The sequence below is a fragment of the Pipistrellus kuhlii genome, unplaced genomic scaffold, assembly GCF_014108245.1.
Source record: "Pipistrellus kuhlii isolate mPipKuh1 unplaced genomic scaffold, mPipKuh1.p scaffold_m20_p_40, whole genome shotgun sequence".
NCBI lineage: Eukaryota > Metazoa > Chordata > Mammalia > Chiroptera > Vespertilionidae > Pipistrellus > Pipistrellus kuhlii.
The window spans coordinates 344646-364109 of record NW_023425541.1 but is presented as its reverse complement, the minus strand read 5'-3'; the positions used below and the strand labels follow the sequence as shown (position 1 = coordinate 364109).

Genomic DNA, 19464 nt, shown 5'->3' with positions numbered 1-19464 from the left:
TGGGAGGAGGCTGCAGAGAGTGGCCCTACTCCAGTACCCCTAAGCCAAAGATGGATGCACATGCCCCCACTGCTGGGACCTGAAACCCCTGGACACACAGACTAGACATAGCTGCTTGGTGTGCCTTGACTATGGGCATTGGAGGACCAGCCAGATGCTTTGACAAGCAAGTCTGGGGCCTGCCCTGCCATGTTGGTGAGCAGAGCCCTGACCCTCCGTGAGCTGAGCACCTGGCCCACCCCCTCTGTGAATGGAGCATCTGGCTTGCCCTGGCATATTAACAAGTTAGATGTTTTTCCCACCCTACTTCCTCCATCAGCAGAGCAGTGCCAAGCTCACCCTACCCCCTACACCACCTGAGCATCCTCTGCCACCCCCTTGCACCAGTTGAGCAGCACCAAATTGGGCTGCCTCTTCCACCAGTGGAGTGCACATCCCACCTCACCACCTTGACACCTGGACCAGGGGTCTGCTGCCCCCTCACACCATGACAGACCAGGTGCTTCTGGCCAACTGGGCCCACTGCATTCATGTGGTGTGACCAGCCCTGCTACCATGGCCAAATGCCCCCAGATGCACAGACCTGCCACTGCGACCCACTGTGTATCACCTGGTACCCCTGGAAAAATAGCCCTGCTGCTTGAAACCACCTAATAGCCATGGCCTGATGCACCCAAATGCACAAAACTGTCACAGCAGCTTGCATAATAGGTCTTCCAGAAGGAAAAGAATTTGAGCATGGAATAGCAAACCTGTTTGAAGAAATAATGACAGAAAACTTCCCTGACATTGTGAAGAAAAGACAGTCCCAATTAAAATGAACTGAAAAAGATTCACACCAAGACACATCATAATTAAAATGACAAATGTTAAAGACATGAAAGGAACTTAAAGGCTGCAAGGGAGAGACAGATAATGATTTCTCAACAGAAAAACATCTGACCAAAATGAAGTAGCATGAAGTATACAGAGTAATGAAAAGCTAGGAACTGAATCCAAGACTATTCTATCCAGTAAAACTATCAATCAAAATTGAAGGTGAAAATAGGAGCTTCACAGATTAAAAAAATTGGGGGGGGGGAGAGTAAAAGAGTTTATTACCACCAAATCTACATGTAGGAAATGCTAAAGAAGTTCTTCAAGAAGAACTAATAGAGAAAGAAGGAGTAAAATGGATATAAGGAATAAAAAGGGCAATGTAAATGGCTTAAATGCTCCAATCAAAAGACAAAGGGGTAGCTGAATGTATAAAAAAGCATTACCCATACATATGTTGTCTATAAGAAACTAACCTCAGAACAAAAGATTCACACAGGATGAAAGTGAAGGGATGTGAAATTTTTTTTCAATGCAAATGGAAATTTAAAAAAAGCTGTGTTAGCAATATTTGTATCTGACAAAATAGACTTCAAAATGAAGTCTATTTTGTCAGATACAAATAACAAGAGACAATGAAGCCAACTTCAAATCTTAAAGGGATTGGTACAACAATAGGATATAACTGGTAAACATATATGCACTCAATATAGGAGCACCTAAATATATATGAAAAAAAACTTCCGGAGGATTTTAAGTGAGAGATGGACAGCAATATGATCATAGTATGGAACTTTAACAACACACTGACATCATTGGATAGATCTTCTAGACAAAAATAAAAGAAACAGCAAGTCTAAACAGCACACTAGATCAAATGGATTTAATAGACATTTACAGAACATTTCACTCCAAAGCTATAGAATATACATTCTTCTCAAGTGCACATGGGACATTCACAAAGGTAATATACATGTCAGAACACAAATTAAGTCTCTACAAATTCAAGAGGACTGAAATTATATCAAGCATCTTTTTTAGATCACAGTGACATGAAAATAGAGATCAACTGCAATAAAACACCGTAAAACATTCAAACACATAGAAGTTAAAAAGCATGCTATTAACAATGAATGGATTACTAATAAAATCAAGAAAGAAACAAAAAAAATCTATGTGACAAAGCAAAAGAATTCCTGAGAGGGACATTCATAGTACCTCAGGCCTATCTCAAGAAACAAGAAAAATGTCTAATACACAATTTAACCTTGCAACTTAAAGAATTAAAAAAGAGAACAAGAAAAACCCAGAGTATGTAGAAGGAAGGAAAATGTAATGATCAGAGCAGAAATAAATGACATAAAGACTAAAAGCACAGTCTGTATAAATAAAAATATAAATATTTGTTTGTTCAAAATCTTAAATCTCAGAAAGTGCTTCACTGATTGCTTTGAAATTTTGACACAACATTGCATTTGAATACGCACGTGTTTTTATATACATTATACCCACTGTTATATAGATGTCACAACTGTGACAAGTAAAAACATGCTTTTTTGAAAAGCAGTTCCATCTGTTGGATGTAAAAGCAACACACGTTATACTAAATATTTTACGATTCCATTTCAGTGTTTCTGATTTATGATCCATTTACAATTTCCAAATTTCCTATTTTATGATTCCATTTCAATGTTGATAATGATTGAAGATTTGTGCTTATAAATCATGAACAAAGTTCTCAATCAATTGGGAATGCCATCACCGAATCAATCTGCTGCTACTTCATTTGATGTAGAATTGTGTCGTGAACAAAATTATAACTTGGGTGATCTTTTGTCATATGTGCAATCAAATATTCCTAAGCTAAAGCTTGAGCAAAAAGGCATTTACAATCAAATAATGCAAACTGTCAATAACTGGGTTGGAGAAATCTTCTTAGATGCACCAGAGGAACTGGTAAAACGTTCCTAATTAGATTGATTCTGGCAGCAATTCAATCCCAAAATGATATAGCCTTAGCTCTTGCATCATCCGGAATAGCTGCAGCATTGTTATCAGGTGGAAGAATTGCTCATTCCGCTTTGAAATTGCCATTGAACATACAATTCATTGACACTCCCATGTGCAACATTTCCAAAGCATCCGGCATGGCAAAAGTATTGCAGAAATGCAAATTTATTGTTTGGGATGAATGCACAATAGCGCACAAAAAAATCACTCGAGGCTCTTGATTGATCATTGCAAGATTTGTATGGAGACATCAGACCATTTGGGAATGCATTAATATTGCTTGCAGGAGATTTCAGGCAAACATTACCTGTAATTCCTCGATCAACACAAGCAGACGAAATAAATGCTTGCCTGAAATACTCTACTTTGTGGCAACACATAAAGATGTTAAAATTAACTACAAATATGTGTCCAGCTGCAAAATGATCTATCAGCTGAGATATTCTCACATCAATTGCTGGAAATTGGGAATGGAAAGGTGCTAGTTGATCTGACTTCAGGATGAATTTCATTGCCTCATAACTTCTGCAATTTAGTGACGTCAAAAGAAGAATTGGTTGAAAAAGTATTTCCCATTATTCAAACCAATTATAAGAATGACGATTGGCTGAGTGAATGAGCTATTCTTGCGGCCAAGAACAAAGATGTCTACAAACTTAACAATATTATTAACATTCAAAGTGAATCAGTCACGTACAAGTCCGTCGACACTGTTGTGGAAACATGAAAAGGGAAATTATCCAACAGAAATTTTTAATTCACTTGATCTGCCAGGGATGCCACCACACATACCGGTACTGCTAGCCAATTATCATGTTGTGAAATATCAACCAGCCAAAGCTTTGAAGGGGCACTCGGCTTGCAGTACAAAAATTAATGAGCAACGTGGTAGAAGCAACAATCTTGATAGGACCTTTCAAAGGTGAAGATGTCCTCAGTCCTTACATTCCTATGATTCCAACGGATATGCCATTTCAATTTAAGAGATTGCAATTTCCCATTTGAATGGCATTTGCAATCACCATCAGCAAAGCTCAGGGCCAATCTTTAGAATTGTGCAGTTTAGATCTAGACACGGATTGCTTCTCACATGGACAATTATATGTTACATGTTCTAGAGTCAGCAAACCAGACAATCTCTATATCTGCACAGACAATGGAACAACAAAAAATATTGTATACTCACAAGCATTGTGAAATTAAACATTAGAAACATGTGCTTTCTTCTTTTTTTTCCTTTTTTTTTCTTCCATTTAACCAGACTGAGCTACAGCAAAGTGTGGCCAGGTACAGCTTTGGTTTCAAAGAACCAAGACCTGGTTCTTTGAAAAGGTACAGTAAACAAGGTTGATGGATCTTTAGACAGACTCATCAAGAAAAAATATAAATAAAATCAGAAATAAAAGAGGTGAAGTAACAACTTACCCCACAGAAATAAAAAAGATCATAAAAAAATACTATGAACAACAATATGCCAACAAGTTGGACAACCTGGACGAAATGGAAAAATTCCTAGAAAAATACAACTTTCCACACCTGAATCAAGAAGAATCAGAAAATCTAAATAGGTCAATAACAACTGATGAAATTGAAACAGTAAACAAAAGAAATCCCAGCAAACAAAAGACAAGGCCAGAGCAGCTTTACAGGGGAGTATTGTCAAATATTCAAAGATGAGGAAATGAAAAAATAAACTGGGATAGCAATACTTATATCTGACAAAATAGTCCTCAAAATGAAGACCATAACAAGAAATAAAGGCCATTTTATAATATTAAAGAGATCGATAGAACAGGTAAAAATATATGCATTCAATACAGGAGCATCCAAATACATAAAAAAAAAAAAACTTCTGGAAGATATCAAGGGAGAGAGCAACAGCAATACAATCATAGTAGGGGACTTTAATACCCCACTGACATCACTAGATAAATCTTCTAGACAAAATATCAACAAAGAAACAACAATCCTAAACAACTCACTAAATCAGATGGAACTAATTGACATCTTCAGAAAATTTCACCCAAAGCTATGGAGTATACATTCTTCTCAAGTGCACATGGGACATTTTTAAAGATAGACCACATATTAGGACAAAGGATAAGTCCATTTGAATTCAAGAAGATTGAAATCATATAATGCATCTTTTCAGATCACAATGGCATGAAAAAGAAATCAACTGCCATTAAAACAATAAAAAAATTAAACACTTGGAGTTGAAAGAGGATGCTATTAAACAATGAGTAGGTTATCAAAGGGATTAAAACAAGAAATAAAAAAAAATATTGTAAACAAATGACAATGAAAGCACAGCAATCTAAAGTCTCTGGGACACAGTGAAAGTTGTCCTCAGAGGGAAATTTATAGCACTACAAGCCTACTCACAAAACAAGAAAGACTGGTAATAAATTATTTAACACTACAATTAAAAAAATTAGAAAGAGAGCAACAAGAAAAGCCCAGAGTAAGTAGAAGGAAGGAAATAATAAGGATCAGAGTGGAAATAAATGATATAGAGACAAAAAAATTACAAAAGATCAATAAAACCAAGAAATGGTTCTTTGAAAGGATAAAAAGATTGATGAACCTTTAGCAAGGCTCACCAAGAAGCAAAGAGAGAGGACCCACATAAACAAAATCAGAAATGAAGAAATGAAAGAAATGAACTGATCCCACAGAAATACAAATGATTGTAGAAAAAAAATACTATGGACAATTAATTTCCAACAAACTGGACAACCTAGACGAATACAATGGACATATTTCTAGAAAAATACAATCTTCAAAACTCAATCAGGAAGAATCAGAAAATCTGAATAGGCTGATAAGTACTGAGGAAATTGAAGCAATTTTTTTTTAATTCCAGCAAATAAAAGCCTTGGTCTAGAATGGTTTCAAATGGGAGTTTTACCAAATATTCAAAGAACAATATCCTCCTCAGACTATTCCAAGAAACTCAAGAGAAAAGAACACTCCCAAGCTCCTTCTATGAAGCCAGCATTACCCTAATCCCCAAAGCAGATAAAGATGATACAAAGAAAATTACTGGCCAGTATTCCTGATGGACATTGATGTTAAAATCCTCAACAGATGTCTAGCACATCACATACAACTCCACATTAAAAAGATCATACAACATGACCAAGTGGGATTAATTCTGGGGATGAAAGGCCAATACAATATCCCCAAATCAGTAAACATGATATATCACATAAACAAATTGAAAGACAAAAATCACATGATCATATCAATTGATGCAGAAAAAGCATTTGCCAAAATCCAACACCATTTTTTGAAAAAAACTAATTAAAGTGGGAATAGAGGGATCATACCTCAACATAATAAAAGCCTTATATGATAAATCTATAGCCAACATCATACACAATGGACAAAACTAAAACCATTTCCACTAACAACAGGAACAAAATGTCAACTTTCACCACTCCTGTTTTACATAGTATTGGAAGTGCTAGATAGAGTGATCAGACAAAGAGGAAAAATGAAAGGCATCCAAATTGGAAAAGAAGAAAACTGTCATTATTCGCAGATGACATGATATTGTACATAGAAAACCCTGAAGATTACATAAAAAACTACTAGATTTAATAAATGATTTTTGTAATGTAGCAAGACCCAAAATAAACACCTAGAAATCTATAGCATTTTTATCCACCAATAAGTAACTCACAGAAAAAGAAATTTTAAAAAATCACATTTATTATTGCAACAAAAGAATTAAGATGCCTAGGAATAAATTTAACTAAGAAGTTAAAAGACCAGTACTCAGAAAACTACAGGAAAAAGGGATAGAGGAAGATATAAAGTGAAAAAATAAATTGTGTTCAAGCCACTCCCACCAGCCAATCAGAGTGAGTGAGCAAATAAATCCAACCAAAATGGCTACAGCCACAGAGAGCAGGAGGGAGGCTTGGATTTCGCAGGCAACGGAAGAAGCCAAGCTTTCTGCCTGCCTTAACCAGCCTAAGCCTCCACTCATGGCTACAAAGTTTCAATTATAGAAGGAAAACAAATCCAAGCAGAAATGGCTGCTGCCACTGAATAAGCAGGAGGCTTGGCTCCGCCCCAGGCTACAAAGTTTCAGTTGTAGAAGATAAATAAATTCCAGATACCAGGACCTCCACTTGGGTCACCAGGGGGTGTGGCTGGCCTGCAAACCACTACAGGCCCTCGCTCAGGTCACCCCATGCCACAAGGGAACCCCTACCCTGATACGGGACACCCTTCAGGGCAAACTAGCTGGCCCCTACCCATACACTAGGCCTCTATCCTATCTAATAAAAGAGTAATATGCAGATTGACCATCACTCCAACACACAAGATGACTGCCCCCATGTGGTCAAAGATCCTGGCCCTATCTGACACAAGATGTCCAGCAGAGGAGGGCAGTTGGGAGGGATCAGGCCTGCAAGGGAGGGCAGTTGAAGGCGAACAACCCTGCAGGGGAGGGCAGTTAGGGGTGACCAGGCTGGCAGAGGAGGGAAATTGGAGGCAAATAGGCTGGCAGGGGAGCATTTAGATATTAATCAGGCTGGCATGGGAGTGGTTAGGGGGTGATCAGGCTGTCAGGCAGAAGTGGTTAGGGGCAATCAGGAAGGCAGGCAGGTGAGCAGTTGGGAGCCAGCAGTCCTGGATTGTGAGAGGAATGTCCGACTGCCCATTTAGGTCATCCCTCAAGGGTCCCAGTTTGGAGAGGTGCAGGCTGGGCTGAGGGACACCCCCCCTGCTCCTGTGCACGAATTTCATGCATCGGGCCTCTAGTGGTTAATAACACTGCTGTGTACTTGACATTTGAAGAAAGTAGATCCTAAATATTCTTATTACATTAAAAAAATCACTGTTTGAGGTGATGATATTAATTAACTTGATTATTGTAATCATTTCACAATATATCCCTGTATCAAAACATCATATTGTGTACCTAAATATACACACACATTGTTGTTTTTTCCATTTTTGCTCAGTCTCTCTATGCACCCTCTCCCAATAACTGGCAGCCTACTCTCTATGAGTCAATTTTTATTTGTCAATTATATCTCAATAAATTTGGGGAGAAAATCAGCTTACATGGATTAAACCACTATCTGACAGGAACAGTGCTAGTTGATTAGGTAGAATTAAGACACAATCCTTACTCTCAAAGGAATTTATAGGCTAATTGAAGAGAGATGTATGTGAACAAATAAATGCCATTCAGTAGAATAATTGCGTAGTATGGAGACTGCACTCATTCTAAATCGGCCTTCCTCCCCCCTACTCTACTGAAACCATTTTTTCCCCCAGTATTACCAATAATTTCTATATGGCCAAACCAAATGCCCACACCCCTATTCTCATTATATTCAGCTTGTGAATAACATTTGACACAGTTAATTAACTCCTTAATTCACGTTGCTTTCAGGACACCAAGCTCTCCTTCTACCTCACTAAATTTATCTATCTTGATCTCTTCTGGGTTTCCTTCTCTTGCCAAATTTTACATGTTGGAAGATCCCAGATTTTTTTCAAGTCCACTTTTTTTTTTTTTTTTTTTTTTTTTTTTTTTTTTTTTTTTTTTTTTTTTTTTACTTTTTTAAATCGAATTTATTTAAACAATACAACAAAATTTAATCAACAATATAGTTGACGTTGTTTTCTACTACTTGTGCCCAACGCTCAGGAAGCATTTTAATCCCTCTGTTGTAAAATTCTTGTGATTTTGATGCAAAAAATTCGGTCAATGCATTTTTGAGGCATTCTTCATTATTAAATTTTTTTCCAAGAAGAAAGTTTTGCAAAGAACGAAACAAATGGTAATAGGAAGGGGCAATATCAGGAGAATATGCAGGTTGAGGGAGAACTTCCCATTCCAACTGGCGCAGTTTTTCAGCAGTGATTCTTGCAGTATGCGATAGTGCGTTATTGTGGTGAAGAATTACGCCCTTCCGATTAATCAGCGCGGGTTCTTTTTCTCTTAAAGCTTGGGCTAACCTTTCCAATTGGGCACTATACACTGCACTTGTAATGGTTTGGGTAGATGGTAAAAGTTCATAATGAAGAATTCCTTTAAAATTCCACCAAACACACAACATCACTTTTTTCGCATGCAAGTCGGTTTTGGCGTGGGCTGCGGAGCCTCATTTTTGTCCAACCATTGAGGCCGCCTTTTCAAATTAACATACAGCACCCATTTTTCATCTCCGGTAACAATATGCTCTAAAAACGGCAAACGGTTTTGACGAGAGAGGAGCGAACTGCAAATTGTGACTCTTTGATTACGGTTGTTGTCGGTCAACTCATGAGGAACCCATTTTCCAAACTTTTGGACTTTGCCAAGTGCTCGCAATTGATTGGAAATTGCTTTTTGTGAACAATTTAAAGTTGTCGCAAGCTCTTGTTGGGTAATTTGAGGATTTTGCACCAAAAGAGCTTGAAGAGCTTCTTGATCAAAATTGGACACACGGCCTCGACCACTCTTGTCATCTAACGAAAAATTTCCCTCACGAAATTTCTCAAACCAACGCTGGCATTTTCTGGCGCTAACTGCATCTTGACCAAGAGCACTACAGATGTTTTTTGCAGCCTCACTTGCTTTTCTTCCTAATTGGAACTCGTAAAGCATGCAGTGCCGAATATGCTCTTCATTCGCCATCTTCTTAGCCCTAGTTTTGCAACAAAAACCAAACCAAACACAAACTTTTTCAAGCAAAATCAAGTCCACTTCTTGTTACCTGTATGATCTGATTCAAACTTACAACTCTAAAGTATCATAAATTTGAGGATGATTTCCAAATATATGTATCTAGGACTATTGTTACTCCTCTATTTCCATCTCAAACTCCCTTTTCAGTAGCTTTCCTTGGATAACTCATGGGCATCTCAAGTATAAAAATTCACAAAACACAACTCTTTTTTTTTTTATTCTTCTTTGTCTTTGTTCATTTTTTAAATTTTATTTTATTGTTTAAATTATTACACATAGTAGTACATATATCTCCCTTTTTCCCCCATTGACCTTCCCCCAGCCTCCCATACCCCCTGTCACATGCCCTCATCCCAGCCCCCTCCACCCCCCCTTGAAAACAAAACTCTTGATTCCATATTTTTCCTCAACCTGCTCTTCCTCTGATCACTCCCATCTAAGTAATTGGCAGTACTAGTCACTGAATTACTAAGGTCAAGACTTTGGAATCTTATTTGATTACTCTCTATCTCTTTTACCTTACATCTAATCCATCAGCAATTCCTTTTAGCTCTACATTCACCTTATATGCTAAACCCTATTAATTCCCACTGCTATCTTTCTGGTTGGGCCACTGTCATCTCTTACCTGGGTGGCTACAGTAGCTTCCAAACAATTATCTTTGCTTTTCTTCTTGCCTGACTATAATTCATTCTGCACAGCAACCAGCAAGATGTACGTACTTTAAAAATATAATTCAGACCATGTGGTTCTCCCGCTACACATTTTCAGTGACTTTTTTATGTTTAGCAGAAAATTCAAATTTCATTCTGCTTTTTATGATCCTTGATTGCCTGTCTGTCCTCATTTCTGAAATTCACTGTCTCTTTGTCCCTTTTAGAATCTCTGTTCTAATCTCATTTGTTTTGCTGTTCCTTATATTTACTAAACTTATCTAAGGGCCTTTACATTTGCTGTTCTCTTGGCCCTAAACATTCTTCCTCCAGAATTTTGCAAGGCTCATTCCTTCATTCAGAATTCCTCTAGATACCATCTCTTCATAGAGACCTTTTCAGAGTACTCTAGTTAAAGAGTCCCTTCTCCTCCTATTCTTTTATACTGCTTTATTTTATTAATATCACTTGACTACTATTTGTTTGCATGCTTATTGTCTTTTCCATTAGAGTGTAAAATCCACTTTATCACCTTCCTTTAGAACAATTTTTATAAGTTGCATGTGTTCAGTATTTACTCGTTATAATACATGAATGTGTGTTTAAGGAGAGAAAGGGTGTGAAGAGAAAGGGATTATCCAGTTTAAGGGATAACCTCCTTCATAGAGGAGGTGAGTTGGCATTCAGGAGAAAATGGAGACACATTGAATGTCTACTCTATTATTCTATAATCTCATTTTTACTGAGTAAATTCATATATTGGCTTATTTATAATCTCTACAAGTAAACACCAGAGAGTATAATCTTTTTGCCAGCAGAAAGCCTTTTTTTCATTCTGTATCAATAGTACTAACATATAACCTGGCATATCGTAAGTCTTCAATAAATGTGTATAATAAATAAGCAAGTTGGTTGGTAGTAGACCTAAATTGGTCTAATTGTATCTTGGTCACTAGCTTGCTGATTGACTTGGGCTAGTGACTTCCCCATTCTGAGATTCAGTTTGCTACTCTGTGTGATGAGGGCTTTGTACCAGAAGATCACCAGTGGGATCACCTAATCTAGACATTTATATTTTTAATATTTTTTACTGAAATATAATCACGTGGCATAAAATTTACCCTTTTAAAGTACACATCAGTGGTTTTTAGTATGTTCACCAACTTATGCAACCATCTAATTCCATAACATCTTCATCACCCTCAAAAGAATCCTATATATCTTAAAACCCCATTCCTCTCAACACTTGGAAATCACTAATTTACCATCTTTCTCTATGGATTTTCCTATTTTTGACATTTCATATAAATTGAATCATATAATATGTGGTGGTTTGGGTAGCTGTCTTCTTATCATAATGATTTCAAGATTCATCCATGATGTAGTATATATAAATACTTCATTCCTTTTTATGGATAAGTAATATTGACTTATATGGACATATCACATTTTGTTTATCCATTTGTCAGTTGATGGACACTTGAATTGTTTCCACTTTTTGGCTATAATGATGCTATGAACATTTGTGCATAGATTTTTGTATAAATGTATGTTTTCAGTGATCTTGGCTATAGACCTAGGTGTGGAATTGCTGGGTAATATGACCATGCTATTTTTAAACTTTTTAGGAACTATTTTGAGTCTGTTTTCTAAAGCATCTGTATTGCTTTCCCACTAATAATGGATGAGTGTTTCAATATTTCCACATTTTCACCAACACTTGTTTTTTAGTAAAATTTTATATATGCAAAGTATATAAAATGATTATTTCATACACATATACATAGTGAAATGGTTTCTGTTATCAAGCTTATTAACATATCATATATCATCTCACATAGTTACTACTTTATGAAACCACCTAAAATCTACTCAATTAAAAAATATATATTATTATTAACAACTAAAGGCCCAATGCATGAAATTCGTGCATGGATAGGGTCTCTAGGCCTGCCTGGCACTGCCCACCTCTGCTGCCGGTCACCTCCCTCTGTGGGAGGCAACTGGCGGGGTAATGGGGAAGCTGCCACTGGCACCCACCTTGACTGGCCTGTTGAACATCTGCCCCCTGGTGATCAGTGCATGTTATAGCGACAGGTCATTCCACAGTTTGGTCAATTTGCATATTAGGCTTTTAATTTATAGGATAGTAATCATGTTGTACATGAGATATTCAGACTTATTCATATTATATAACTGCCACTTGTTACCCTTTGACCAACATTTCCCTGTTCCCCAAGCCCTTCCCAGCTCCTGATAATTATCATTCTTCTCTTTGCGTCTATTTAGTCAACATTTTAGATTCCACATACCAATGAGGTTATTCAGTCTTTTTTCTTTTTATCTGGCCTATTTCATTTGGCATAATATCTTCCAGGTTCATCCATATTGTTGAAAATGGCCAGATATCCTTCTTTTTAAGCTAAATGTCAAATTTCTTCATTCATTGTTGAGTGACACTTAAGTTGAGTCCATGGCTTATTATCTTTTGAATTATAGACATACTAAATGGGCATGAATTCATTCTCATTTAGTGCTCATCACTTACTATATGAGGTAGGTATATATTCACTATATAGTGAAGATATTGGAGGTTTAGAGAGGGTGAATAGTTTGCCTGATTCCCACAACTACTAAATAACAGAGCAATAATTTGCATTCATCTTATTCCAAAGCTCATTTTTGTACTATAATAGCGTACTTCCTATACCGTCTGAATGCTATTCTAAGAAGGAGCCACTCCTACTCACCACAGTTCTTTTCTAGTAGAATTTTATTTTTTCCCTCCACACTTGTTATTACACTTATATGTAGTATTTTAGTGAGTCATTCCACCATCATAATGGGCTCCTTCACATCCCTGTATATAAACTCTGTCCATCTGCCCCTTAACATATCTTAAATCTGTATTTTTGCTGCTACTACTCCAGTTTAGATTTTTCTCATCAGCAGTCCCCTATCTGGTCTTCTTACCTCTAATTTCTCTAATCTATTATACTTTTCATAATGAATCTAATTGGATATTCTAAAAACACATGTAATAATACCATTTCTCTGCAAAAAGTCATGGTCCTCTGCACCCCAATGATAGAGTTCATATTCTTGAGCATGGTATTAGTGTTCTAGAAAATGGTTTTCATGATATAGCCCCAATCCACCTTAACAATCTCATATCCAGCTACTCACACTTTTCATCTAAAATAGATTTCTATGATCAAGCCATATTGAACTTTTAATTTTATATTTTCTTAGACAAACCATGATATTTTATGCCTCCAAGTTCTGTTTGAAATCCCCCTTTCCTTTATCCCCACTTATTGTAATTCTTCAAGTGCCAGCTGAAATGTGACCTGTTTTACAAAATCTTCTCCACCCCATCAGATAGAATTAGCACTGTCCTCCTCATAGCACTTATTTTCGTGATTCTGCTTATATTTTAATAATTGATGTATTTATCTTGCTGGGCTAGTGTGCAATCTCTCAAAACTTCTCCCCACTACTTTCTCACACATAGAAGAGAGGCCTCCCTGTCGGATAAGGATTCACTCCCAATACTCTGCAGTTTCTGAATCTGGTCTGTGTGTTTTTCTTTGAAAACAGATGTCTCATTAGGAAAAGGGGATGATATTGAACTCTTATTATCTCAAGGAACAATGACTTCTCTCTTCAGAAGGAGTGTGGATTATGGAAACAGACTTCAAGCTTTGACAATTAGTTCTGCCACACTGGTCTTTTAACAATGAGCCTCTTAGTGCCTTAGATTCCTCATCGGTAAAAAGGGACTAGTAAGAGTTTACTACTTTATCCCTGTCTTTTGCTCAATGGATAGAACATTGGCCTGTGGACTGAAAGGTCCCGGGTTTGATTCTAGTAAAGGGCACATGCCCTGGTTGTGGGCTCGATCCCCAGTGGGGGGTGTGCAGGAGGCAGCCGATCAGTGATTCTCTCTCATCGTTGATGTTTCTATCTCTCTCCCTCTCCATTCCTCTCTGAAATCAATAAAAAATATTTTTAAAAAGGAGTTTATTACTTTATAGACTAGTTTTGAAATTACATAAGATAATCCATGTAAAATATTTACAACAGAGCCTGGCACAGAGAAAGTGCTCAAATAATGCCATCTGTTAGTATTGCCATTATTATTACTGTCACTATTATCATTGCCATTTTGTCATTACTTTTCAACATATCAGGAACTTGGAAATGGTTACCCTGGCAGAAGGGCCTAATTCCAAAGTCCCCATCACTCTTATCATTCCATCCCCTATTTCTGTGAGCTAAGAAAAGATCCTTCCCATGTGGAAGTGACGCTATGTAGGTGCATATCTTAATGAGACTGTATTCTCTTATACTGTATTGAGATGGTGATGATACTGTTATGACATGTAAGGCACAGCTCACCCCTTTTGTGTCCCCTAAAGGAGAATAGGGGTATAATTTTCTAAGGTCCCTCCACCAGAAGAAGAAAGTATTCAGAAAGAAACAAGTAACTGAGATGTTGGGCCTAAAGCATATGGGGGAAGGATTTCATGTCACTATTTATATCATTGTTTTGAGAGGGTAAATGTGCTTGCAGTTACTTCTAAGTGCTAGATGTTAAAGGTGGCTTCTGCTACAAGGCATGTCCTGGAAGCACATGATCTAGTTACACGGCTGTCCTGTGTTTATGTCCCTACTGATATTTATGAGTCTGCTAATTTTTTATTTGGTTGCTCTAGTCTGATAGCAATTATTTTAGGGTTAAGAAAGTAGGATCATGTATCTATCCTGGACCAGAGTAGGGGAACTATAGATGAACTCCTCTTGGCCCCTGTGGTAATGGCAGCAGTGATTAGTGACAGGTTCCAAGGAGAAAAAAAACTCTCTGGTTGGAAAAGTCTTTGCAGCAAGACTTAGCGCCCTTCCTTCCCAGATGGAATCCATTGCCTCACTGCCTACCTGGAGTATAATAGTATAAATACTAACTCACACTTATTGAGTTTATATTATGTACAAGGCCCTGAAATAAATTTACTATACCATGTAAGCCTTGCTGCAACATAGAGGTAGGAATGATTATTATTCCTATTTCTTTGTGGAGAAATTTGAGGTAGAGAGATATTATGAACTTGCCTAAGATCGCACAGTTAGTAAGAAACAGAACTAGGAATCAGTTTTGGGCATCCAGCTCCAGAGCCTTCATTTCTTTCTTTCTTTCTTTTTTAAATTCTCTACTGAGGATATGTTGTGTTTTTATTGTTATTATTATTGATTGATTGATTTATTGAGAGAGAGAGAGATCAGTTGTCTCTTGTACATGCCCTGACCAGGAATTGAACTCACAACTTAGGTATGTGCCCTTACTGGGAATAGATCCCACAACCTTTTAGTATTCTAACCAACTGAGCCACCCAGCCAGGGCCAATGCCTGCATTTCTTTTATTATTATTATTATTTATTATTATTATTAATTTCTAAACCTGTATTTCTTTTTTTAATTCTCTGCCATTTTATTTTATTTTCAATTTTTTTTAATTCTCTGCCATTTTATTTTATTTTTAAAAATTCTTTATTGTTGAAAGTTTTACATATGTCTCCCCGCCTCCATTGACCTCTCCCTGACCGCTCCTATCTCCCAGCACATGCCCCTACCCCCTATTGTCCATGTCCATTGGTCATGCTCATATACATGGATACAAATCCTTTGGTTGATCTCTTACCCCACCTCCTTTCCCTCCCATGCCTTCCTTCTGAGGTTTGACAGTCTGTTCAATACCTCTATAACATTTTCTTTATGGAGCATTTCGAACATAAACAAAAGATGAAAAAAAGTATAACTTACTCCCTATGTACCTATTCCCCAGCTTTAACTTTAAAAAATATATATATTTCATTGATTTTACACAGAGAGGAAGAGAGAGGAATAGAGAGTTAGAAACATCATTGAGAGAGAATCATCCATCAGCTGCCTCCTGCACAACCCCCACTGGGGATGTGCCCACAACCAAGGCACATGCCCCTGACTGGAATCGAACCTGGGACCTTTCAGTCCACAGGCCAATGCTCCATCCACTGAGCCAAACCGGTTTCGGCCCCCAGCTTTAACTTTTACCACCACACACCCAGTTGTGTTTCATCTATACCATACTCAGTGCCCCATCATGATATCATGACATCACGGCATTTTGTTTATAAATGTTTCAGTATGTCTCTCTAAAAGATTAGCATTCCTTTTAATCAAAATCACAATGCATTATCATATCTAATAGAAAAGAAAAAACAAAACAGTAATTTCTTTAGATTACTACCTATGTAATTAATGTTCACATTCTCATTTTCTCATATTTAATATTTAAAAAAATCAGGATCCAAATAAGATGCATGTATTACAATTGTTTGACATGTCTCGTTTAACTGACCAGAAGCTCTGTTCTTAACCACTATACTCTGATACAGGTCCTCTGTAACTAAGGAAGGTGATTTTAGAGGACTACATTAATTTCTTAAAATTAGTTGTCCAAATTTTGCATGTCTTCATGTAAATTAATTTTTCTAGAGAAAGTATCCCTGGTTCTCATTACAGTCTCAAATCTGTAAGTAAATAAGACTCAGAGCAACTAAAAAGCATGAACAAAATCCTATATTTTTCAGCTGCCACAGGAAATTATATAGATCACAAAAGCTAGATCATAAAATAGCTAGTTGGGTTTTGTTTTCTATGAAGATAGAGAAAGAAGTTAAGTTCTGTTAAGTTTATTAATTTGAAATCTGAGAGGTCTTTACAAATTAGATTTGAGGTCAATAGAATTAGTTAAGGAATAAATGCTGTCTCTTTTAAAAATTTAATAGAATATATAATTGACAACTCTTAAATTCCTTTTAAATAAAGCATCTTGTTAGATTGTGGTTTCATTGTGAATTGTAGTGGTGAAAAATTATACTCAGAACTTGAATTTGATTCCCTATCTGATGTGACTTGTGACTTCATAGGAATTGGGACAGGCAGAGATTGATTTTTTAGGATATTATTGATTTAATCCATAATAATAGCTCCTTTGCAAATGTGTACAATTTTTCAAACCATGTATGCATGTATTCAATGAAAAGGTGATAAAGATTATCATTAATCTTACACTTTGCACCAACTCTTCCTAGATAAAATTCAACATCAAACACCCAATGGTACTATCACCAGCAGTATAGAAATCCCCAAACCACCACAATACCCCAACCTGCCTATTCAGAAGAGTGGGGAACCTGATCCTGGGAGAAAGTCCCCAAGCAGACTTGCTTCAGATGGCAAATTGGAGTCCTGCCCCGAGGTGGACATGGGGAAATTGGTGTCTAGGCTGCACGATGAAGGAAGGACCAAAGCCACCAATGGACCTGTGTCAGGCTCTGGGCCCACCAAGGCCCCCTCTTTACACATAAAGAGACCAGCTCCTCGGCCCCTAGTTCATCACAAGGAGGGTAAGTGCTTGGGAATCCCATGGGAACCAAAATTGAACCCAACTACTTTTCACTTTCAGGTCTTTCTGAAATTAGAGATATATAAGTAGAAATCTGTTCCATTTTACTGCCATTAATATTGGTTTGGTAGACAATAACATAAAAATCATTCACAGTAATTGCTAGAATATAAGCTTCATGAGGGCAGGGAATTTTAACTTATTTTATTTACTTCTATATCCCCTGTGCTTAGAACAATGCCTAATTGTCCCATAGAAGGTAGTCATTATTTGTGGAGTAATTTAATAATAATTATATTTATTATTATTATTATTATTATTATTGCTACTGTTGCCATTTATTAGGTATTTGCTATGTGCCTGGCATTGCAGTAGGCACTGACATGCTCTTTATGATCCTCATAACCTTACTGTGAAGAATGTATTATTATTATTGGTTTTTTTTCTACTAGATACCTGAGGTTCCTAGTGGTAAGTGACTTGCCAAAGGCTACTAACTGGCAGAGCTGTGTTCTAAATCTTACCAAGTCTCCTAGGCACCAAATCCTTTGTTTTTTTTCAATAAGGCACAAGTACCACTTTACCTTTTTATAAGAAGCTTTGAATCTGTGAACTATTATTTTCTTTCTAGAGTCCTGATGCACAAAAGCTGTGCAAGAGTAGGCCTTCCTTTCCCCAGCTGCTGGCACCAGCTTCCTTCTAACACCTGGAATCCGTGCTTCCCTGTGGCCACCAGCAGGCACCTGGGACCCGGACTTCCCTTGCAGTCCTGGCTTCATCCAGAAGGATGTCTGAAAGGACATCCAGTCTAATTGGAATATTATACATTTATTATTATAGATTCTTACTCTCCAGTTTTGTAAAAATAAGGACAAAGGGACACAACTTCTGCAAAACACCCAGCAGTTTCACTTCTGGGAATTTATCTGAAGAAACCCAAAACACTAATTCAAAAGAATATATGCACCCCTATGTTCATTACAGCATTATTTACAATAGCTAAGACATGGAAACAGCCCAAGTGCCTATCAGTAAATGAGCAGGTAGAAAAAGCTGTGCTACATTTACACAGTGGAATACTACACAGCTGCAAAAAAGAAAGAACTCTTACCATTTGCAACAGCATGGATGGACCTGGAGAGTATCATGCTAAGCTAAATAAGCCAGTCAGAAAAAGACAAGTGCCATATGATTTTACTCCTATGTGGAATTTAATGAACAAACTGAACTAACAAGCAAAATAGATAAAGAACAGGCAGAGAGCTCTGGTAGAGGGCGAAGGGAGTTAGGGAGTGCAGGGATTGAGCAAAATAGAAAAGAGAAAGAATTCATGGACATAGACAATAGTGTGATGATTGTGGGGGGATAGAGGTGGAAGAGAGTATAGGGGGATAAATGGTAATTGAAAAGAATAAAATAAATAAAAATTACAAATTCACAATGTGGCTGGCTTCTGCATATTTAATTGGCTACAACATATGAAGACCCAAGTAGGGAGATTGGGACTAATCCAGCGGGAATATGTGGAGAATATAAGTCTATGAAAACAGTATGGTATAATGGAAAGAATATGGACTTTGATAGCACCCAGGCTTAGATCCAAACCCTGATTCTTTTACTTTGATAACCTTCTAAAAATGAGCCTTATGTTTTATACCTTGGCCTGTTCCAAAAACAATTTAAGGCATTTCACAATATAGAAAAATATAAGTACTTAAAATAGTAAGAATAATTTATTTAATAAACAAATGTTTATTGATTATTTATTGTGTGCCTGGCCCCATTCTACAATAGGTATTGAGGATGTTAAAGTGAATAAGACATATAAAGTCCCTGC

General features: G+C 37.0%; 1 protein-coding gene across 2 annotated transcripts in view; it reads left to right on the top strand.

The window, feature by feature from the left end:
* OPHN1 (oligophrenin 1) overlaps positions 1-19464 on the top strand; it is a 333832-nt gene that overhangs the window by 288185 nt on the left and 26183 nt on the right. Inside the window, exon 21 of one of the 2 annotated variants that reach the window (XM_036411403.2) lies at positions 17314-17628. The exons of the other annotated variant lie outside the window; for it this stretch is intronic. Coding sequence (XP_036267296.1) covers positions 17314-17628 — 315 coding nt within the window. The remainder of the gene's footprint in view (positions 1-17313; positions 17629-19464) is intronic. 2 annotated transcript variants of the gene reach the window in all.